This window comes from Suricata suricatta, chromosome 7, assembly GCF_006229205.1.
Source record: "Suricata suricatta isolate VVHF042 chromosome 7, meerkat_22Aug2017_6uvM2_HiC, whole genome shotgun sequence".
In the NCBI taxonomy this organism is placed as follows: domain Eukaryota; kingdom Metazoa; phylum Chordata; class Mammalia; order Carnivora; family Herpestidae; genus Suricata; species Suricata suricatta.
In genome coordinates, this window is record NC_043706.1 from 114565472 (window position 1) to 114585621 (window position 20150).

General features: G+C 40.1%; 2 protein-coding genes across 2 annotated transcripts; one reads left to right on the forward strand and one right to left on the reverse strand.

Moving 5' to 3' along the window:
* The first annotated feature begins 7359 nt into the window (after positions 1–7359).
* On the forward strand, positions 7360–8388 carry LOC115296705 (trace amine-associated receptor 6). Its single transcript, XM_029945181.1, has one exon. It carries the CDS (start codon positions 7360–7362, stop codon positions 8386–8388), a length of 1029 nt encoding a protein of 342 aa, XP_029801041.1.
* A 10159-nt stretch (positions 8389–18547) lies between these two features.
* On the reverse strand, positions 18548–19631 carry LOC115295344 (trace amine-associated receptor 7a-like). Its single transcript, XM_029943231.1, is given in 2 exon segments — positions 18548–19588; positions 19590–19631. Coding segments are annotated over 2 exon segments (1083 nt in total).
* Positions 19632–20150: the final 519 nt, after the last annotated feature.

The following is a 20150-nucleotide window of genomic DNA, read 5'->3' on the forward strand; positions in this document are numbered from 1 at the left end:
ATCTTAGGAATTACATCTTAATGTTGTTTAAGCATTTAAATTTTGTCTTTTTCAGTGGATCTCTAAGTTTCTCAAACTCTTTCCCTCTAATATTAATTATGTGGTGTCTTCAGGAGCTGTGGAAGCTAGCAACAGTCACGTCTCAATCTTTTATTTGTATTTTGTTTCTACTCTTTAGGTCCCCTCTTGAAAAGTGAAAACAGCAACAGTGGGGATGTACATCTATCACCTGCTTGAGAGACTTAGCTTCCTGGCAGGGCTGGAAGGAGCACTTCCTGACGGGGATGCCACTGAGTCTGCTCCTTAGAGGCAGGAGGCACAGGTCTAAATAGGCTGCCAGAGGCCAAGGCTCCTGGAGCTTGGATGTCACCCTGGGAAAAAGGAGCAGAGTCCCTAAATTTACTGGGATCTGTTTCTTGTTCCTGGTGGGCTAGGAGCATCTAAGCAAGATTTAAGAGTATTGCAAAACAACGGGCACCTGGTGGTTCAGTCGGTTAAGCTCTGACTCTTGCTTTCGGCTCAGGTATTGATCTCACAGTTTTGCGAGTTTTATAAGTTTCTGACTCTTGGTTTCGGCTCAGGTATTGACCTCACAGTTTTGCGATTTTTGTAAGTTTCTGACTCTTGGTTTTGGCTCAGGTCCCCTCCCCCACTCACACTGTCTCTCTCAAAATAAATGAATAGACTTTACAAAAAGTATTACAGGGGGAAAAAACCTTGCAGTGTAGCACACCCGAGCAGCTAAGATTTGTACCTGTCGCCATGTATATTTCATGTCCTCTCCCCTCCCACACACTGATCTCTGCATAAATCCAAACTGCTCGGCAAAGTCATCTTAACCCTGTGTTCGGTTTTTCTGTATTCATGCTGCTTCCCACATGGCACCTGTCCTGCAGCCACTCAACACCCCGATCCATGCTGACGCTTTGCCTGCCCATCTCCACACCTTAGTGCTCATTGTCCTCTCTAACTGGATATCCTCCTGTTTTTGAAATTTTTCTTATTTTTTTAATGCTTATTTATTTTTGAGAGAGAGAGAGGGAGCATGCACGTGATTGGGGGAGTGGCAGAGAGCGGAGGAGACACAGAATCCAAAGCAGGCTCCAGGCACTGAGCTGTCAGCAGGCATGACCTGGGGCTTGAACCCACAAACCGTGAGGCCATGACCTTAACTGAAGTTGGTCACCTAACCGACTGAGCCACGCAGGAGCCCCTAAGTGTTCTATTTTACCATAAATCTCTCTTCTTAACCTACTAGACATATTTTAAGTTCATCTCCTTGGTAAAATTGCTCCCAACACACTTGGCTAAAACTCAGTGTCATTATTATTAAAGTCTTATTTATTTATTTATTTATTTATATTTTTAAACTTTATATATTTATTTTGAGGGAGACAGTGTGTGCACGTGTGCAAGGGCAGGCAGGGCAGAGAAAGGGAGAGAGAGAATCCTAAGCAGGCTTCATGCTGTCAGCACAGAGCCCGAAGTGGGCTGGATCTCCCCTTGTGAGATCATGACCTGAACCGAAATCAAGAGTTGGACGCTTAACCGACTGACACACCCAGGTAACAAATAACTGACAACTTCGAATTCTGAAGTTAGCATGAATATCTTTCAAAATTGAATGTGAAATAAAAATATTTTTTTGATGAACAGAACCCAAGTGTCTTCATTGCCAGCATACCCACACAAAAAGAAAAACCAACGGAGTTTTCAAGGCAGAAAAAAATGAATCCCATAGGAAACACTACAGTGTGGGATGTCATGAAGTGTACCAGTGTGTCAATATCAGAAAAATAAAATGAATGCTGAAAGTAAAAATAATAAGCCAATCAGAGAATGACAAATACCATATGATTTCACTGATATGTGGAATTTAGGAAACAAAAAAAATTAGCAAAGGGGTAAAAAGGAGAGAGAGAGACAAGCTAAGAACAGACTGTTGGGGTGCCTGGGTGGCTCAGTCACTTAAGTGTCCGACTTTGGCTCAGGTCTTGATATCTCTGTTTGTGGGTTTGAGCTCGACATTGCGCTTTGTGCTGACAGGTAGCTCAGAGCCTGGAGCCTGTCTTCGGATTCTGTGTCTCCCTCTCTCTCTCACCCTCTGCTGATCATGCTTTCTCTCTCTCTCTCAAAAATAAGTAAAACATTAAAAATTTAAAAAAAAACCCACCAGACTCTTAGGGATAGAGAATAAACAGATGTTCTTTCTAAATAACAGAAGGGAGGTTGGTGGGGGGTGAAGGGTGAACTAGGTGATGGGGATTAAGAAGTACACTTGTGTTGAGTTCCTGGGTGATGTATGGAATTGTTGAATCACTATATCATACACATGAAACTAATATAACACTATATGTCAACTATATAGGAATAAAATATACTAAAAAATAAAATTTAGTACAAAACGTGTCAAATAAAACTGAAATGAAGGGCAGACAGAACCTAGTAAGTCTATTTCATTATGACCCATAGATTTGGTCTTGGCAGAAAAGGGAAACTGATTAGCTATGCAATTTACAGCGGATGAAACAGTTATTTCAGAGATGAAGACATATTCTTTGTAGTAAGATTGGAAGGTGTTCTATGTCTCATGCACAATGTAATTAAACTACTTGATTCTGTTCTAGTTTTAGTTTTGGGGCAATCAGATACCAAGATTTCAAAACCGGGGCATCATATCTTTGGGGCAGGAATGAATACATAAAAAAATACTTGCTATTTTTCTCTAATTTTTAGAATAATGCAAATCAGCATTATTGACTAGCACATCATTTCTGTTATTACACAAATGCTATAGAGTGGTAAACCTTTCCTGAAATAGTGTATTATTTCCAATTCTACTGTGCTTATGAGAAACTCTCTTGTCTTTATTGGATTTTACAGATGATTAAAGGCACTCTAGAATGTTTAGTATCATGTTACCTACAAGTCTTCAGTTCCAACACTGACTATCATCAATTTCTTTGATGCTCATGGTTTCAGTATAGCAACGTTTTCTCATCCAGTTCCGCAAGCTATAGAAGCATCCAGCTGCCTCATCTTAAAGATAAGGAAGCTAAAACCAAAGTGTTCTAGAAATATGGTGAATATCATAAAGCTTCTGGATTCAAACAAGCGCTTTAAACATCTAGTTTAATAAGTTTACACTTGTCCTTTTTTGAGCTTTTCAAAATTAGACAAATCATCTAATTTTACCACTTTCTTTCTCAGATCAACATATTATTCTATTTTTATAAGTCATTAAAAACTTTCATTATAAAGAAACCGGCTACTTCCCTCATTATTTTCTTTTGTTCACTTATTCTGGTTCTGTGGGGCCTTGGCTAATGACCTTTGTATCAATGGACATTTATTGAGTGCTTCTGGTATGCAACACATGGGCTCTGGAACTGGTAAGATGTAACAATAAAGCCAGTTTCAGCCTAATAATGATTTATCCAAGTCACGAAACCCTCCTGCTGTGCATGGGATCCCTTACCTGCACACTCAAGCTTCACAACAACCCTGTAAGAGGGCAAATATTATGACTTCTCTTTCCTAAGTGAGGAGCCTGAGGCCATAAAGAGGTGAGTAGAAGACCAAGATGGCGTATTTGTTAAACAATAGAACCTTATTCACAGCCATAGCCAGGCAGTCCCAGAGTCAGTGCAGCAACCACCAACTCTTCTCCCTCACAGAGGAGACCGTGGCCCTGCCTCAGCATTCAGGGCATTGGGAGGGATTTGGAACACAGGACATTCCTCCTACCAGGGGAAAGAATGAGCATCATAAATAAAAATGTGCAAAGTTGCTTGGGGAGATGGGGAGACCAGAGGGAGTAATTGATTTGCTATGGTGTAAGATTTAGTCTATAGTTTTTCACTCATCAATACTTCTTCATTCTGAAAATAGTATTTTACTGTACAAGACTTTTCCCCTCTCTCTCTGGTCTTTTGATTATATTTTAGAGACGGTTGGGTCCACTCACTGGAGCTGGAGGGGTGTGGCTGGGCACCTACGTTAAGCTCAGCCTCTGTTATGCCTTGCCTCAAAAAATGTAACCCTCTTAATTTGTTTTGATCTTGTTGACTGTGGTAGTGTTTTTTAAACCTGTTCCAAATTGGGACCCGGAAGTTGTGGGGGACAGGTGAGAAGGGGAAGAATATAAATTCTAACTGAATATCCTAAGAATTAGCTAAGATGGAATCATCAGAAATTAGGACTGGTAGAAAACTGAAAGATGTCTTGTTCCTTGTTTTGTAACTAATGTATGGGATCTGGGGTTCTATCCAGGTTCTTCCTGAAACAAACTTCAGGTCTTCTACCTGTTATACCGAAGATTTCTTTATCGCCCCCAGAAACCAGAGACCGCCAGGGAGGCCGAAGCATGCATGCAAAAGCAAAGGGCTTTATTACGAATTTAGGCCCAGCCAGCCTAAACTCGGGCTCACAGACTTACTGGATCCACGTGGAGTGAGCCCCGAACAAAGGTGGGGTAGGACTTTTATGAGTTGGGGAAGGGGGAGTTACAGGAAATTGTGACATAGGTACAGTGACCCAATCATAATGGTACAACAGTATTGGCAGCAGCTCTAACCATACACACTGTTCAGTGTGTTCGTTACTTTTGGCGGGACCCAATTACAACATTTAGGGTATCTTTGAAATTAACCAATTACAGAGTGAGTTCAGGGTCTTGTTTGGTGACTATAGGGTTAACTTTAACACTAGGTAACAGGGTCTTATCTAAAGTTCCCATCTGCAGGACTCACCCTTAGGAATGTGGGGAGAGGTAGCTGGCCTTTCCTGATTGGATACCGCAGTGGTCTGCTTTTGCCCCCGGTAATGTATATCCGTCAAATGGCCAAATGGTTCCGACTGCCCTTAGGCCTTCTAGTTTAGAGGGGAAACAAAGCCTGTCATGGCGTCTGCTAGGTTCAGACCCGTGTTCTTACATACCCATTTCCACTTCCAGACCACAGCAAGGCTTTCATCCCTGTCTGTCTGTCTGTCTCTGTCTCTCATCTCTCTGCCTTTCTCTTTTGGGCATAATATTCCTTTCTCATTAAGCTACCCTCTGCTAGAAAACCCCAGAAAACCCCAGCTATTGTTCTACTCCATTCTAATTTCCTTTCCCCCATGTATATTATATTAAAATTCTATAAATACTGAAGTAGCATGTTTGCCTTACCCTATTTGAAGAAACCTCTTTATCTACACCTGCCTAGGGGCCTCCTGCATCATGAGCTCCTGTCTTTTACCTTTTTACTACTTTTTACAATTTGTATTCATCTATCCACTTATTTGTTTACTTGCTTAAGGTTTGCTTCCCACTCAAGATTGCAAACTTCATGAGGGTAGGGATCATATGGACCCAACTTTTTGTTCATTCATTTGTATCCAACTCCTGGTACTCAACAAACAGATATTGAATTGATTAATGAATGAATGAATAAATGAATGAATCTCAGAATATGGAGGGAGATTTAAAGTTATTTCTTTATCCTAAATGGTGAGTATCATGTATTATTTTTTTTGCCTAGCATAAATAGGCAAGTCACTGAGACCTTCCCAATGGGCCTTCCCATTGGTCATTGAGACCTTCTTATTAGGCAAGTCGTTGAGACATTTACCTTTCAGAGAACCCTTGTCAATGTCTGGTGACATTTTTGGTTGGGGATGTGCTTAGAGAAATTTTACTGACATCTACCAGCATCTACTAGGAGGGATGCTGTTAAAACCCATTCAATGTACAGGGCAGATTCCCACATCAGAGTTATCTTATCTCAAATGTCAACAGTGCTGATGTTGGGAAAGTCTGGCCTAGGTCTTTGTCATGTAAACAATTATTATTATTTTACAAAACCAGATTCTCAGAAAATAGTAGAAAGAATCTAATTTTCTGGATTAGGAAACAGATGGCCAGATGGATTAATAATAATACCTGTGGCACTTTATAACTTGAAAAGCAAGTTTGTACATATGTAGGTCACAGCTCTGTAGTGGCAAGAGTCTTGAACCTTTCTTTGAGAAGTCTGAGTGGTGCTTTCCCTTGCCCTGTGGAGTTCAGCTTTGCAGGGCTGGGAAATTACTAAGGAATTGTGTTTTCATTTTCCAACTTTCTGCTCATTATTCCTTATTTGAATTCATTCAGGATTAGAAATAGAAGTTCTATCAGAACCACAAATGTGTGTAGATAGAGGCTTCGCTGCCCATTTCTCATGTGGACAGAGAGACATCATGGATATGTTTCCAGAACAATCTCTGAGAAGAGAATTGATCTCCTTTCTACCAGGACTGACAGTCATAGCACCTCAAAAATGTTGTGTGTCTACATACCATGCTGTTTTTTAATGCTTGTCTGTGATGCATTACACCAATCTCAAGGTGTTTTTAATGTATATTACCTTTTCTATTTGTTGGTAGCCCATGCAGATACAAAAATGACTCCTAACAAGAGAGAAAAAGCAAAGTATTAACTCTCACTATTTTCACCATATTGTGTCTCTGTACAAAAATCCAATGAGGTGACCACATCAAGACCGAGAATCGGGGAAAGATTCAAGTCTAAGGAAAAAGAAATCTTTGGTTCAAGAAACTTAATGGCTAAGCTAATTTAATGTTAAGAGTTGTTTTGTAGAATACCTTTCCTAATCATCACTGTTGCGAATAATCTTCCATGTTCACACGTTATACTACAGGGATTCCATGCAGGGATTTTCCCACTGATGGCATTTATTTATGTGGAAGGACTGCATGTCTTAGTAACGCAGGTCAGACAACACAGAGACAAAGAGGAGGTGATCCTTCAACTCCGCAATTAGATCCCATATCAGCAGCTGCAGTTGCAAAGAGGAACACCAGAGGTAAAAAGAAAAATATATTTTTTGTGAATAAAAGGGAATTTTATCAAAGTAAAGGAACAAAGCATTACTTAGTTGAAATTAACACCAGCTAATCTTGTACAATATAATTTTTTAAATGCTCATTTATTTATTTTGAGAAAAAGAGAAAGCATGAGCAAGGACGAGGGGGGAAGTAGCAAAGAGAGGGGGAGAGAGAGAGAGCACCCTTGGCAGGGGACGCAGGGCTTGAACACAGGAAATGCCAGACAACACTCTGGCAAAATCAAGAGTTGTACGCTCAACCGACTGAACCACCCAGGCGCCCCTACAATATAATTGTGTTCAATTTTATTTTGTTATATAGAAAGCATTTAAGATTTATAATAATAAATGGAAAGTGGAAAACCATTAGTAATAATAGCTGATAATTTCTTCAGGCATCGTGGTGTATTTATGATTCTCTCCCCAGGAGTATTTAAAAAGTAGAATCCTATATTCAGTGTGAAAATCAAGTAGAGACTTCTCCACATGCACCATGAGCACCAACTCATCCCCCTCTACGGCTGAGCAGCTCTGCTACCAGAACGTGACCGGATCCTGCGTGAAAGCTCCCTACTCCCCTGGACCCCGGCTCATTCTCTACATGGTATTCAGCATCGGGGCAATGCTGGCTGTGTTTGGAAACTTTCTGGTGATGATTTCAATCCTGCATTTCAAGCAGCTGCACTCTCCAACCAATTTTCTCATCGCATCTCTGGCCTGTGCTGACTTTCTGGTGGGGGTGACCGTCATGCCCTTCAGCATGGTCAGGTCTGTGGAGAGCTGCTGGTACTTTGGGCCAAGCTTCTGTACCTTCCACACTTGCTGTGACGTGGCGTTTTGTTATTCTTCCCTCTTCCACTTGTGCTTCATCTCCATCGACAGGTACATCGCTGTTACTGACCCTTTGGTCTATCCTACCAAGTTCACGGTGTCTGTGTCAGGGATATGCATCTGTATCTCCTGGATCCTGCCTCTTGTATACAGTGGTGCCGTGTTCTACACGGGTGTCTATGATGATGGACTGGAGGAGTTATCTAGTGCCCTCAACTGTGTAGGAGGCTGTCAGACAGTTGTAAATCAAAACTGGGTATTGATAGATTTTCTGTCCTTTTTTATACCTACCCTTGTTATGATAATTCTCTATAGCAATATTTTTCTTGTGGCTAGACAGCAGGCTAAAAAGATTGAAAATACTGGGAGCAAAATAGAATTGTCATCAGTTAGTTATAAATCCAGAGTAGCCAAGAGAGAGCGAAAAGCAGCGAAGACCCTGGGTATCACTGTGATAACATTTATGATTTCATGGTTACCATACAGTATTGACTCTTTAATTGATGCTTATATGGGTTTCATAACCCCTGCCTACATTTATGAGATTTGCTGTTGGTGTGCTTATTATAATTCAGCCATGAACCCTTTGATTTATGCTTTATTTTACCCATGGTTCAGGAAAGCCATAAAAGTTATCGTGAGTGGCTGGGTTTTCAAGGACAGTTCGGCCACCATGAATGTGTTCTCTTAACAAATGTAAGCAATCGGGCTGAGAAAGTACAAGAAACCTTTACAATTTCCAAAGGAAATGAGTTTGTAAAAATCAAATAAGACTATTAATGAAGAGAAAACCATCTGCTCTTCAAATTTAACAGGATAAATCAATGTTTTCTAGTATTAACTGTGTGCTTCCTTGTCATTTCTGAAAAAAATATTTGTATAACTAGTAAATGTCAAATCCCCATTTGTTAAGGGCTACAGAGCTCACCATCCCTCATTTCCTGCACACATTTCCCTCCCTCCCTTTTGCTCTTGCATTTCATTGATTCTTCCCTTTGTAGTCTGAAAACGCATTTTTAAAATTTTTTTCTTCCCTCTTTTCCTTAGAGAAAAGTTTTCTACTTACTTCCAAATTGTTCAAAAATTTCTCTGAAGTTAGCTTTCACAAGGCTGTTGTCTTATTTGTTTTTTGGGTTGGCTTTGCTTGTTTTCCCAAAGGAAAATTGGGGGAAGCAGTGAAATCTACTATGCTGGCTGTCTGCTTGGCACCTGTGTGAGGAATTTGCTTCAGCAGCTCCTGGATCCTGCCTCTTGTATACAGTGGGTGCCCGTGAGGATGGGATGAAGGAATTAGTAAGTGCCCTCCGTTCCAGACATGGTTGCCAGCTTGTTATAAATCAATTCTGGATATTGACAGAATTTCTATTATTTTTCACATCTAGCTTTCTTAGTATTGCATCTAGTAATATTTTTCTTGTGGCTAAAAAACATATTAAAGAGACTGAAAATATTAGTACAAAATGGAATCATTATCAGGGACTTGCAAGGCTAGGATGGCTGAGAGAGAGAGAGAGAGAGAGAGAGAGAGAGAGAGAGAGAGAGAATGAGAAAGGGATACCCTAGGTATCACAGTGTAACATGTTTGGTGTCATGATTACCACATGCAATTGATTCATTCACTGATTCTTTTAGGGGTTTATGACACCTTCATATGTTATGAGGTATTTTAATGGTTTGGTTATTGTGAACTTGCTCTAAATACTATGATGTATGCTTTACTTTACCTATGGTTTGGGAGAGCAGGAAATTTTATTATAAGTGGCCAATATTAAAAGACCATTCATTGACCACAAATTTAATTTCTAAATGAACCTAAATTGATTGATCTGGTGACATATTGAAAATTTCCTAATGATTATAATGCAAATTATAGCACATTAAAATGATATTTTAAATAATGGAGGAAAAATGGTACTTTAATTTCAGAAACATAACCTATAGGGCTTTTGGTTTGTTGGTGAAATGAACATCTTTAAGCATTTGATAGAAATGTATTTACTAAATAATGGTTTGCACAAGGCTCCTTAAATCTGTGCCCTTCCCTACTTTGTCAGGTGCTTTTTTCCTCTTCCAGGTCTCACATTCCTTTCTTACCTTTCCCTCACTGTCAAGGATTTCCTGGTCTCATGTTCCCTGTTAAGGTCTTGTATTCCCTGCCTTTTACTGGACTAGTTTAACTCTGCATTCATTTGAGCAGCTTGTTTCTTGCGGGGCGGGGGCAGATTTCTGGAGATTCTAGGACGTCGTCTCTCGCCCATATGCATGAGCTATTTCAAACTCAGGACAAGACTCATATTTTATATTTTGGGGGCATATAATGTAAATGTGGGAATAATCATGAGCAAATGGCACAAATTCTTCAATAGGGATTATCTATTGATATGATAGTTTTCTTATCACATAAGGTTTGTTGTTCTATCTTCAATCATGATGGAGGAAATTTTCTGTCATCTTTTCTATTAAACATATTCAAGGTTTATATGTTGTCCATGTTTATGGGAAAAGGATGGGTTATTCAAGAAATGATGTTGGGGTGCCTGGGCGGCTCTGTCAGATAAACATCCGAATTTGGCTCAGGTCATGATCTCCCTGTTTGTGGGTTTAAGCCCTGCTTTGGGCTCTGTGCTGACAGCTCAGAGCCTGGAGCCTGCTTCAGATTCTGTCTCCCTCTCTCTCTGCCACTCCCCTGCTTGTGCTCGCTCTGTCTACCAAAAATGGACATTAAAAATATTTTTTAAAATGTTGATGTGGTATTTAACTTTCTGGTAAAAATATTGTTCAGCATCCTGCTTCATGTATTTCACAAAATCAAATTTTAAAGAAAATAAAGCATTTATGGTTTTTCATTGGTGAAATTGTAACAGAGAATTCCTATCTTGCTCTAAAGGCCATCTGAGGGAACACATTAGATCAAGGTCCAGGGGAAGCAGCCATCGTGTTTTCAGGGGTATGTTTTCTAATACCAAGGGCAGGACTTGGAGGCAAACTGTTGGTTATCTTGCATCATACAAAGTTTTCAGTCACTTATTTGCACTTGCCAATCAGTTTGAAAGTTTTGAACTTTCTAGACAATCCTAAAATAAAAGGTCATTAAATACCCATCTCCCCAGTGACTCAAAGTGTGAGACATTTCTCATTATCAGGGAGAAAGATGCATTAATGATCTCTGTGCTCTTTCCAGTGCCTACACTGATACATTTGTTAATGAGAGGAAGGGGAGAGAAATGTTTTGTACGCTTGTCTCTTTGGACTAGAGGCTAACCAAACACAAATCAGAGTCAGAGGGTTACACTGTAAATAAACAGTTGTTGACATTGATAAGATAATCAATATGTTCAATTGCCAGTCTAAGCAGTCCTTCAAGTTAATATATAGCTGAATCAATTCTCATTATGATTCATCACATAATTAATTTGTGTTTAACATGTATTTCTTAAAAATGTGTTGTACTTATACTTATGGAAATCTTTGAAATGAGAAACAACATGAAATTAATTTTTTCCCAAATCACAGCATCTAAAATGGGCTCTAGCAAATCTTCCCTGGTTATTCTTTCATTAGATCTAGGGTGTATCTCTAGAGTAACTCTTTTAAAAAAAGTTTTTAATGTTTATTTATTTTTGAGAGAGAGAGAGACACAGAGAGAGAGACAGAGAGGCAGAGAGAGAGGAGACACAGAATCTGAAGCAGTCTCCAGGCTCTGAGCTATCAGCACTAATGCAACATGAGGCTTGAACTCACAAACCATGAGATCATGACCTGAGCCAAAGTCAGATATTTAACCTACTGAGCCACCCAGGCACCCCTCTACCATCACTATTGAGTGTTAAAAATTCAATTTTATTGAATTCACTTTTTAAACATTAACAAGTCCATTTTTAAACTCAAGTTTAAAACTATCTTCTATATCTAATTGAATATCCCTGTCCTCGCTATGTCCAGGGCTAGCCAAACCTGAACTTTAAAAGCCTGATTTTGGGAGTGGAGCATGTCTGATTTTTCATTCCTTACTACATCCTCCTTTTCTGCTCCATTCCATAGGGAGAAAGTAGAGTAGAAGAAAAGGAGAACAATAATTTTACACTGAATTTGGTTTCCTCATATTGCTTAATGGTCATGACCTTGGTATTGGGAGCCTTCCAATAATGTCCCTCTCATGCAAGAGCACATACGGGTTAATCAGCCCTGCAGGAGACACTCCATTCATGCTCCCTGGTCCTATGGTCAGTGCTAGTTGACATTTTCCAGCATCCTCCTTAAGTGGATGTGGCACAGATTCCTAGTGCACCCCGAAATAGGAGGACTGTAGGAAGGGTCTAATGTGACTGGTTTCTAGTGTCCTCCAGCCCACGTGCATTGGTGCCACCTGAGTAGGTGAAAAGACAGGCTTCCTTTCCTGTGGCCTGTCCTCCTCACAGGCATCTTTCTCCTACTCTTTTTTCCTGTGCTTGACATGAAGACAGGGCAGATTTTTGGGACTATTGAAATAGCAGATCTAAATAGGGAATCAGTTTGAAGCAACTTGTCAGTACTTTCCTCAATGGAGTGGGTCCCTGGATGAAGAGCCCCTAGAAAGAAAGGTCTATAAAATTTCCCTTCCTGCACAAACTCTAAGGAGGAGTTGAAAGATCAGCTAGAGTTGATCACTGATATCAGGGGACCAGATGGTGGATGGGCTCCCTGGCCCCCCAAAGGAAGTCATGTATATACCTGATCACAGAGCCTCCAATTAGGCACCTAGCACATTCAGAGCATTGTCCAAAGGGACAATGACACTACCAGGCATAAGGACAGCTTTTGTCCCATTCTTCATATTCTCCTTATTCCATTACTACCCTACCCTGGAGGGCGGGTGGAACCACAGGCAGAAAAGGAGAGTGGAAGAAAGAGTGAAAAGTAGATCTACACTCCTCCCTATTGTAGGGCCTGAGGGCCTGGGCCTGGACACCACTGTAAGTGTGTTGAGCTGGGTGTGATTGTAAAGCTTTCACCTGAATTAGATAGAATTTACTATGGGCTTGAAGATAGTGAAAATTGAGTGGAAACCAATAAGATCTGCTTAGAGTATTATTAAGAGTTGACTAAGGGGGAGTCAAAGGGTGTTTGCCTGCTCTGCTTAGAGTATTATTACAAGATGAGTAAGGGGTTGGGGCACCTGGGTGGGTCAGTCATTTGAGCATCTGGCTTCAGCTCAGGTCATGATCTCAAGGTTCATGGTTCAAGTCCTGCGTTGGGCTCTGTGCTGACAGGTCAGAGCCTGGAGTCTGCTTCAGATTCTGTGTCTCCTCCTGTCCCACTACTCCTCCCCTGCTCACACACTCTCTCTCTCTCAAAATTAAATAAGCATTAAAAAATTTAAACAAAATGAGTAAGGGGGAGTCAAAGGGTATTTGTCTGCTCTGGTAGATAGAATGGTGAAGCCATTTGATGATTGTGATGTAACCAAGCTCACACTGTCTCAAATCTAGTGACATATTCCGTGAGTGAGGCTTCCAATTAAACTAGCAGGAAGGAAGAATCTGATGACCAGAGTCTCATTCCTTCACGCTTTTCTAGACTAACTTGAAGAATACATTGCAGCACCCTACCACACATTTTGAGAGATCTCATTAAGTTCTTAGAAACAGATTATATTTGCAAATTAAGCAATTATTCAGGAATTCTGAATACATCCTTAAATTGCCCCAATATAAGCATTCAGGACCTGAAATAAATTTATCATTGATGAAGTGCTCTTCAGCCTGTGACCATTGATTTCCAACTGGATAGTCAGGGTTCATATTTCAACACAGTAAAAACCATCAACAGTTGGAGGCAGTGATGGGTCGGAATGCATGCTATGCTGACAGGCAGAGTCAGCCCTGGAGATGTCCTCCTTGGCCTTGCAGTGACCTTTCAGCAGCTGGGTCTGGAGGAGTCTTTGGAGTCTGGGGAGGAGTTTCTAGGGAAAGTAAATAGGTGGTTCATGGCAGCTCGCAGCAAGAGATACTTATCAACCAGTATGAAGCAATTCAGTGTTTTCACACCGGGAATGGTCAAATTGGCGCATACCATCGGAAAATCAGCCCTACAAAGATAATTCAGCATTGTACCTTACTCTTGAACCTCCAGGAAATGTCCCCTAATATATTTATGAAAGATAAGAATCAGATGAGATCAAGTTGATTGAAAAAACAGAGTAAAGCACAACCCCAAATTCACACAGTATAAGGTAACCAGAGAGATAAGAGCCAGGGAGAGATTCTAAGTACCGGCAAGAACCATACCAATGAGTAAAGGGAAGAAAATACTGAAAGCAATTGTTGGAGAAACTTCTGGATAAAGGAAAGGTCTGAGGCGTCAGATTGAAAATGCAAAGACGATAAACAGACAAACAAAAAAGACCACACAGGCAACAAATTAGACAAGTATAAAAAGAAAATCTTAAAAGCTTCTAAACAGAGGCCATTGAGAGTCAGTTTGCTTGGAATTAAGGAACGGCCATCATTCTGGCATCACACTACTCCTCAGTGTACCAGTCCTAAAAGACAATGGAGAAATTCTTTTCAATTTCTGGGAATTTTTTTCTTTTTTGAAGCAAAATTTTAATTCTGGTTAAAATTATCATTGTCATTGAAGTCCTATAAAATCGTCAAAGCTACCTGAGGACCCCAAATGTGTCTATATATATATATATATATATATGAGCAGGCCATGGACCAAGAGAACTAGGTGGGCCAGGTTGAATGGAAGAGAGTAGAGGCAACCTTCAGGAAGGAGGGGTTATACTGTGAGCCCGTGTTGGAGGACATGAGGGCGCAGCGGCTCGGGCCCTGTGCACACTCCGATGTTGGTGTGTGACCAGCCCTCTACGTGAATTCACGAGGCATCTGCTGTCTGATGTTGTGCTGGTTACTTGAGCCACAGGCTGCATCTAACAGAGGATGGTTTAATTTAGATTATTTTAAAGATAACTTTCAGTTTCAATACATGAAGTGTTCACCTTCACAGTCTAATGTCTAGGTGATAATGGGAGTGTACAAGAGCACAGTTCTGGTTTTGGACTTGTTCTGTCCCTTGAATTCAACTACCAATGCCCTACAGTTAGGGAATGAGGCCCTTTTCAGAGTGTAACTCAAATAAAGTTCATATCCATGAATAATCACACTCATATACTACAAATCAACACCTACGTGTCTGCAGCACTGATAATGATAAGCACTGTGAGGCATAAGGAAGGATCCATATAAATCTGAAAGAAAAATCAAATAGGATCAAATTGATTGAAAACTCAGAGTTGAGAAAAAGACCACCCAAAACACACTTAGCATAAGGTTTTTAAAGAGGTAAGAGCCATTCCTACCAATAGAGCTTGAACGAAATTCTATTATTTTCTCAATGTGACCATGCACATTCTACATAAACTTCTTAAAATATTTCTATATTTAAAGGAATACACATCTATTTATTCAGTAAACTTTTATTGATTATCCATTATTTCCAAGTACAGTGAGGATATAAAGAAAAATAAGAGGGACATACTCCTAAGTCATGCCGATTTTTTTAAACATTTATTTACTGTTGAGAGAGAGAGAGACAGATAGTGAGCAGGGGAGGGGCAGAGGAAGAGGGACACACAGAATTGGAAGCAGGCTCCAGGCTCTGAGATGCCAGCACAGAGCCTGATATGGGGCTCAAACCCACGAACTGTGAGATCATAACCTGAGCCGAAGTCAGACGCTCAACTGTCTGAGCCACCCAGGCACCACAGTCAAGATGATTTTGGGGATAAACAAATATAAACAACAGATCCAGTAAGCAGAGAGTAATGTCGTGGACACAATGAACGTGATGGTCCCTGAAAGGAGGACACACAGAAATGTTTCTACCATCTCTTTGTACATGGAAAAACAAAGAGAAAGTTTTCAAGGGATGGTTAAATACATGAGCAAACATAATCATATTGTTTTGCATAAAAATGAACTTACAATCGATCTGTAGGAAAAAAAGAAAATGAAACTTCTAATCTCGACAGTGATTAGGTGAGGTGGAGTGATTTGTGTGGAGAAAAGGTGCAAAGTTGCCAAAGAATTAATCGTATAAACCCACAAACTCATGGTTGTGCACGATGTGCAGGCCAACCCTGCCTCAGTAGGTAAGATACAGTTTATGGGAATGGCCCTCCCTCCAGATTCAGGGGGAAAGCCTTGTCCAGTAAAATACTATTTCCAGAATGAAGGAGTACAGATGAGTGGAAAACTATAGACTAAATCTTACACCATAGCAAATCAAGTACTCCCTCTGGTGTCCCTAGCTCCCCAGAGAACTTTGCACTTTTCTTTATGATGCTCCTTCTTTCCCCTTGTAGAAGGAATGTCCTGTGCTCCAAATCCCTCCCAATGACCTGAATGCTGAGGCAGGTGCACGGTCTCCTCTGTGAGGGAGAAGAGTTGGTGGTTGCTGCACTGACTCTGGGACTGCCTGGCTATGGCTGTGAATAAGGTTCTATTGTTTAACAAATACGCCATCTTGGTCTTCTACTCACCTCTTTATGGCCTCAGACTCCTCACTTAGGAAAGAGAAGTCATAATATTTGCCCTCTTACAGGGTTGTTGTGAAGCTTGAGTGTGCAGGTAAGGGATCCCATGCACAGCAGGAGGGTTTTGTGACTTGGATAAATCATTATTAGGCTGAAACTGGCTTTATTGTTACATCTTACCAGTTCCAGAGCCCATGTGTTGCATACCAGAAGCACTCCATAAATGTCCATTGATACAAAGGTCAATAGCTAAGGCCCCACAAAACCAGAATAAGTTCACAGAGGAGAATATAGAATATTGAGGGAAGTAACTGATGTTTTTAAAGTGAAAGTTCCAAACACTTAGAAAAGTACAATAGTATGCTGGTGTCGGAAGAGAGTGGTAAAAACGGAATGGTTTGTTGAATATATTTGGGAGGCTACCAAAAAAAATAGAGAAAAGACAAGTGTAAATGTATTCAACTCGATGCTGAAAGTGCTTGTTTGAATCCAGAAGCTTATGCTATTCACCAGATTTCTTAAACACTTTGCTTTAACTACTTTATCTTTAAAATGAGGCAGCTGGATGATTCTATAGCTCACAGAGCAGAATGAGAAAAAGTTGCTACACTGAAACCACTATCATCAAGAGAAATTAATGATACTCAGTGTTGGAACTGAAGAGTTGTGGGTGACATGATACTAAATATTCTAGGGAGCCTTGAATCATCTGTAAAATCCAATAAAGACAAGAGAGTTTCCCATAAGCACAACAGAATCAGAATAATCACTATTTCAGGAAAGGTTTATCACTTTGTACCATTTATGTAGTAACAGAAATGATGTGCTAGTAGATAATGTGGATTTACATTACCTAAAAATTTGAAAAATTAGCAAGGATATTCTGATATATCTTCACTCCTGCTCCCAAGATCTGATATCAGACTGTAACATCTCAGTGTCTAGTGGGTATAAAAGTGGAGCTAGAACCGAACCAAGCACTGTATCACACTGTTCATGGGGCATACAGCACCTTCAGTCTTAGTACCAAGAAGAGTCTCTGAAATCACTGTCTTGGTTGATCCACGGTGAACTGCATGACTAATTCAGCTTTTCTTTTTCACCTTTGAGCCAAGTTTGTGGGTCATATGAAATGTATTTTGCAGATTCTTTCTTGGTTTCTTTTTATGCCCTGTGTTTCCATTTTCTTTCTTCTTTTGAACACATTTTTTAACTGACATTTTCACATATATCTTTGAATGCCTCTATAAGTAATTTTTGGTTCAATTACATGAATAAAAGATAAATTAATTTTAATATTAATTTTAACATAATGAATGACAATCTTAAAATTTTTTGTTTTAATTTTTTTCTTCTGTTTTTAATTTAATTTTGAGAGACAGAGAGAGACAGCGCAAGTAGGGGAGGGTCAGAGAGAGAAGGAGACACAGAAACTGAAGCAGGCTCCAGGCTCTGAGCTGTCAGCACAGAGCCCGACATGGGGCTTGAACCCACAAACCATGAGATCATGACCTGAGCCGAAGCCGGGCGCTTAACTGACTGAGCCACCCAGGCGCCCCAAACCTTTCCTTTAAACATATGCTAACTGGCAAAATTTCTTAACCCTACTGTATTTCTATGTGCAGATGTACCAAGAAGAAGCTTACTGAATAAATGTTGATTTCTATGATGCCATTTATCTTTTCCATTGCAAATATCTGCATTTTTATTACAGTTAAGAGATAAGTCTCCTGATTGATTTTTTTCTGACTCTGAAATCATGCTTTTGGACCCATCAATCTAAACATGAGACAGTGCAGATTCATTTCTTTAATCTGTCAGAGCAAAGAACCACTGACTCCTTAAGTGTCTCTTGGTTGTATTCACAACTTATTAAAAAATATATTACAAAAAAACCCAAAAAGAAGACAGATAGGATTAACTAGTATAAAGTAACCAGAGGCAGGGTTTAGAGTAACAAAAATATACTCCTTTATATTATTGCTTCTATCTTTCTGAAAAATCCTACAAGGGAGTGCTTATTAAGCAGAGAAATACAGTTAAGTTCAGAGGAAATGCAGCTGCCTAAGGTTATGCCGCTAAATGGCAAAGTTGGCATTGCAGTCCAGGCATTTCTGGCTCTAAGGCCATGAAGTTTCCTTCACAAATGGGTTTTAATCTTGCATGTACCAAAGAACTATGAACTTGAACTATGAACCAGAATTTAAGTGTTTGGATCAAAAGTGAAGGATACTTCAAAGATTTTACATGAGAAGATCTTGCACAGTTATGATTCATGTATTTCTTCAGTGCTATGCTCACTGTGAACCTATTCTCCATCTATAACCTATACTTACTCAGAAAATAAATTTATTGTTGAGGAATTCTCTCTCAAGACTCTGCCAGTGACAATCAGTTTGATGGCCTTTCGAAACCAAGGATAAAAGAAAGCATAAATTAAGGGGTTCATTGCTGAATTATAGTAAGCAATCCAAACCAATATTTCATAAATGTATGTGGGGGTGACAAAACCCAGGAAGGCATCGATTATTGAATCAATGAAGTATGGCAACCACGAAATGAGGAAGGCTACCACGGCGATTCCCAGGGTTTTGGCGGCTTTTCTCTCTCTCTTGGCCACTCTGTCTTTGTAGCTGTCTGCTGATCTCATAGTCTTGCTGCTCATACTTTCCACTTTTCTAGCCTGTTGTTTAGCAATGAGGAAAATCTTTGAGTAAGCAATGACCATCACAAGCGTGGGTATGAAAAATAAGAGGAAATTTACCAAAACCCAGCTTTGATTCACTGCTATTTGGCAGCCCCCCACGCAGGTGAGAGCACTTACCAGGTCCTCCAGGCCAGCTTCATTTGCACCCGTGCCAAGCAGGGAAAAAGTATAAAGAATTGAAAGGAGCCAGGAGAAGGCAATGCATAAGCCAGACACAGAAGCTGTGAACCTGGTCGGATAGACCAGAGGGTCAGTGACAGCAATGTATCTATCGAGAGAAATGAAACCCAGATGGTAGATAGAAGCATAGCAGAAAGATCCCTCGAAACAAGAGTGAAACATACAGTAACTCTCCCCAAAGTACCAGCAGCTCTCCACGGACCTCACTGTGCTGAAGGGCATGACAGTCACCCCCACCAGGAAGTCAGCGCAGGCCAGGGACACGATCAGAAAGTTTGTAGGCGTGTGCAGCTGCTTGAAGTGAAGAATGGAAATCATCACCAAGAGGTTTCCAAATACAGTCAGCGCTGCCCCAAAGCCAAACACCGTGTAGAGAATCATGCGGGGACCTGGTGAGTAGGTAGTTTTGACACAGGATCCATTCAGGTTCGCAAAGCACATTTGCTCCTCTGTGGGGGTGAGCAAATCACTGCTCATGATTCTCTGTTTGGTTACCAGGGAAACTGTCTTCTGTGGCTAAGGAGGTCATTCCAGTTTTCAAAAATCCTAAAAAAAAAAAGGATATATACATTATACCAGTATTTGCCAGCAACTATTGCTAGTAACTATTAAGGAACTATTTCTTTGTATGTAAAATTCCTTCTTTATATATATTTAAAAAGTGATTGATTCATATTCTCACCCTATAAAAGATTTCACTTTGTAATGAAGAAGCGGTCAATTTTCATCTTTACATAAAATGCTATTTATTTTAATTAAAAAATATTTTCTCCAAATCACCTACTAGTTCCTATCTGAGAAGCGTTGGTCATCAAAGGGCTGTTATATGATGCATGCACAATGCCACTTTTTATTAGCATTCCCCCACTAATTTATCAGAGCCATGTTAATGCCCAAATCACTCTGTCCCCTCAGGAAAGTAGCCAAATAATTCCAAAACACCCAGAGCCCTGAAGATTGAATCCCCATAGTGCAAGGTGTTGGAAAAAAATCTGATTAATGATTATCTTTAGGCTAAAAATAAGTTTCTACCCTTGTCATTTCCAGA

Bases quoted from the DNA above. Each gene is read 5' to 3' on its own strand.
- LOC115296705 (XM_029945181.1), top strand. From the start codon at position 7,360: ATGAGCACCAACTCATCCCCCTCTACGGCTGAGCAGCTCTGCTACCAG.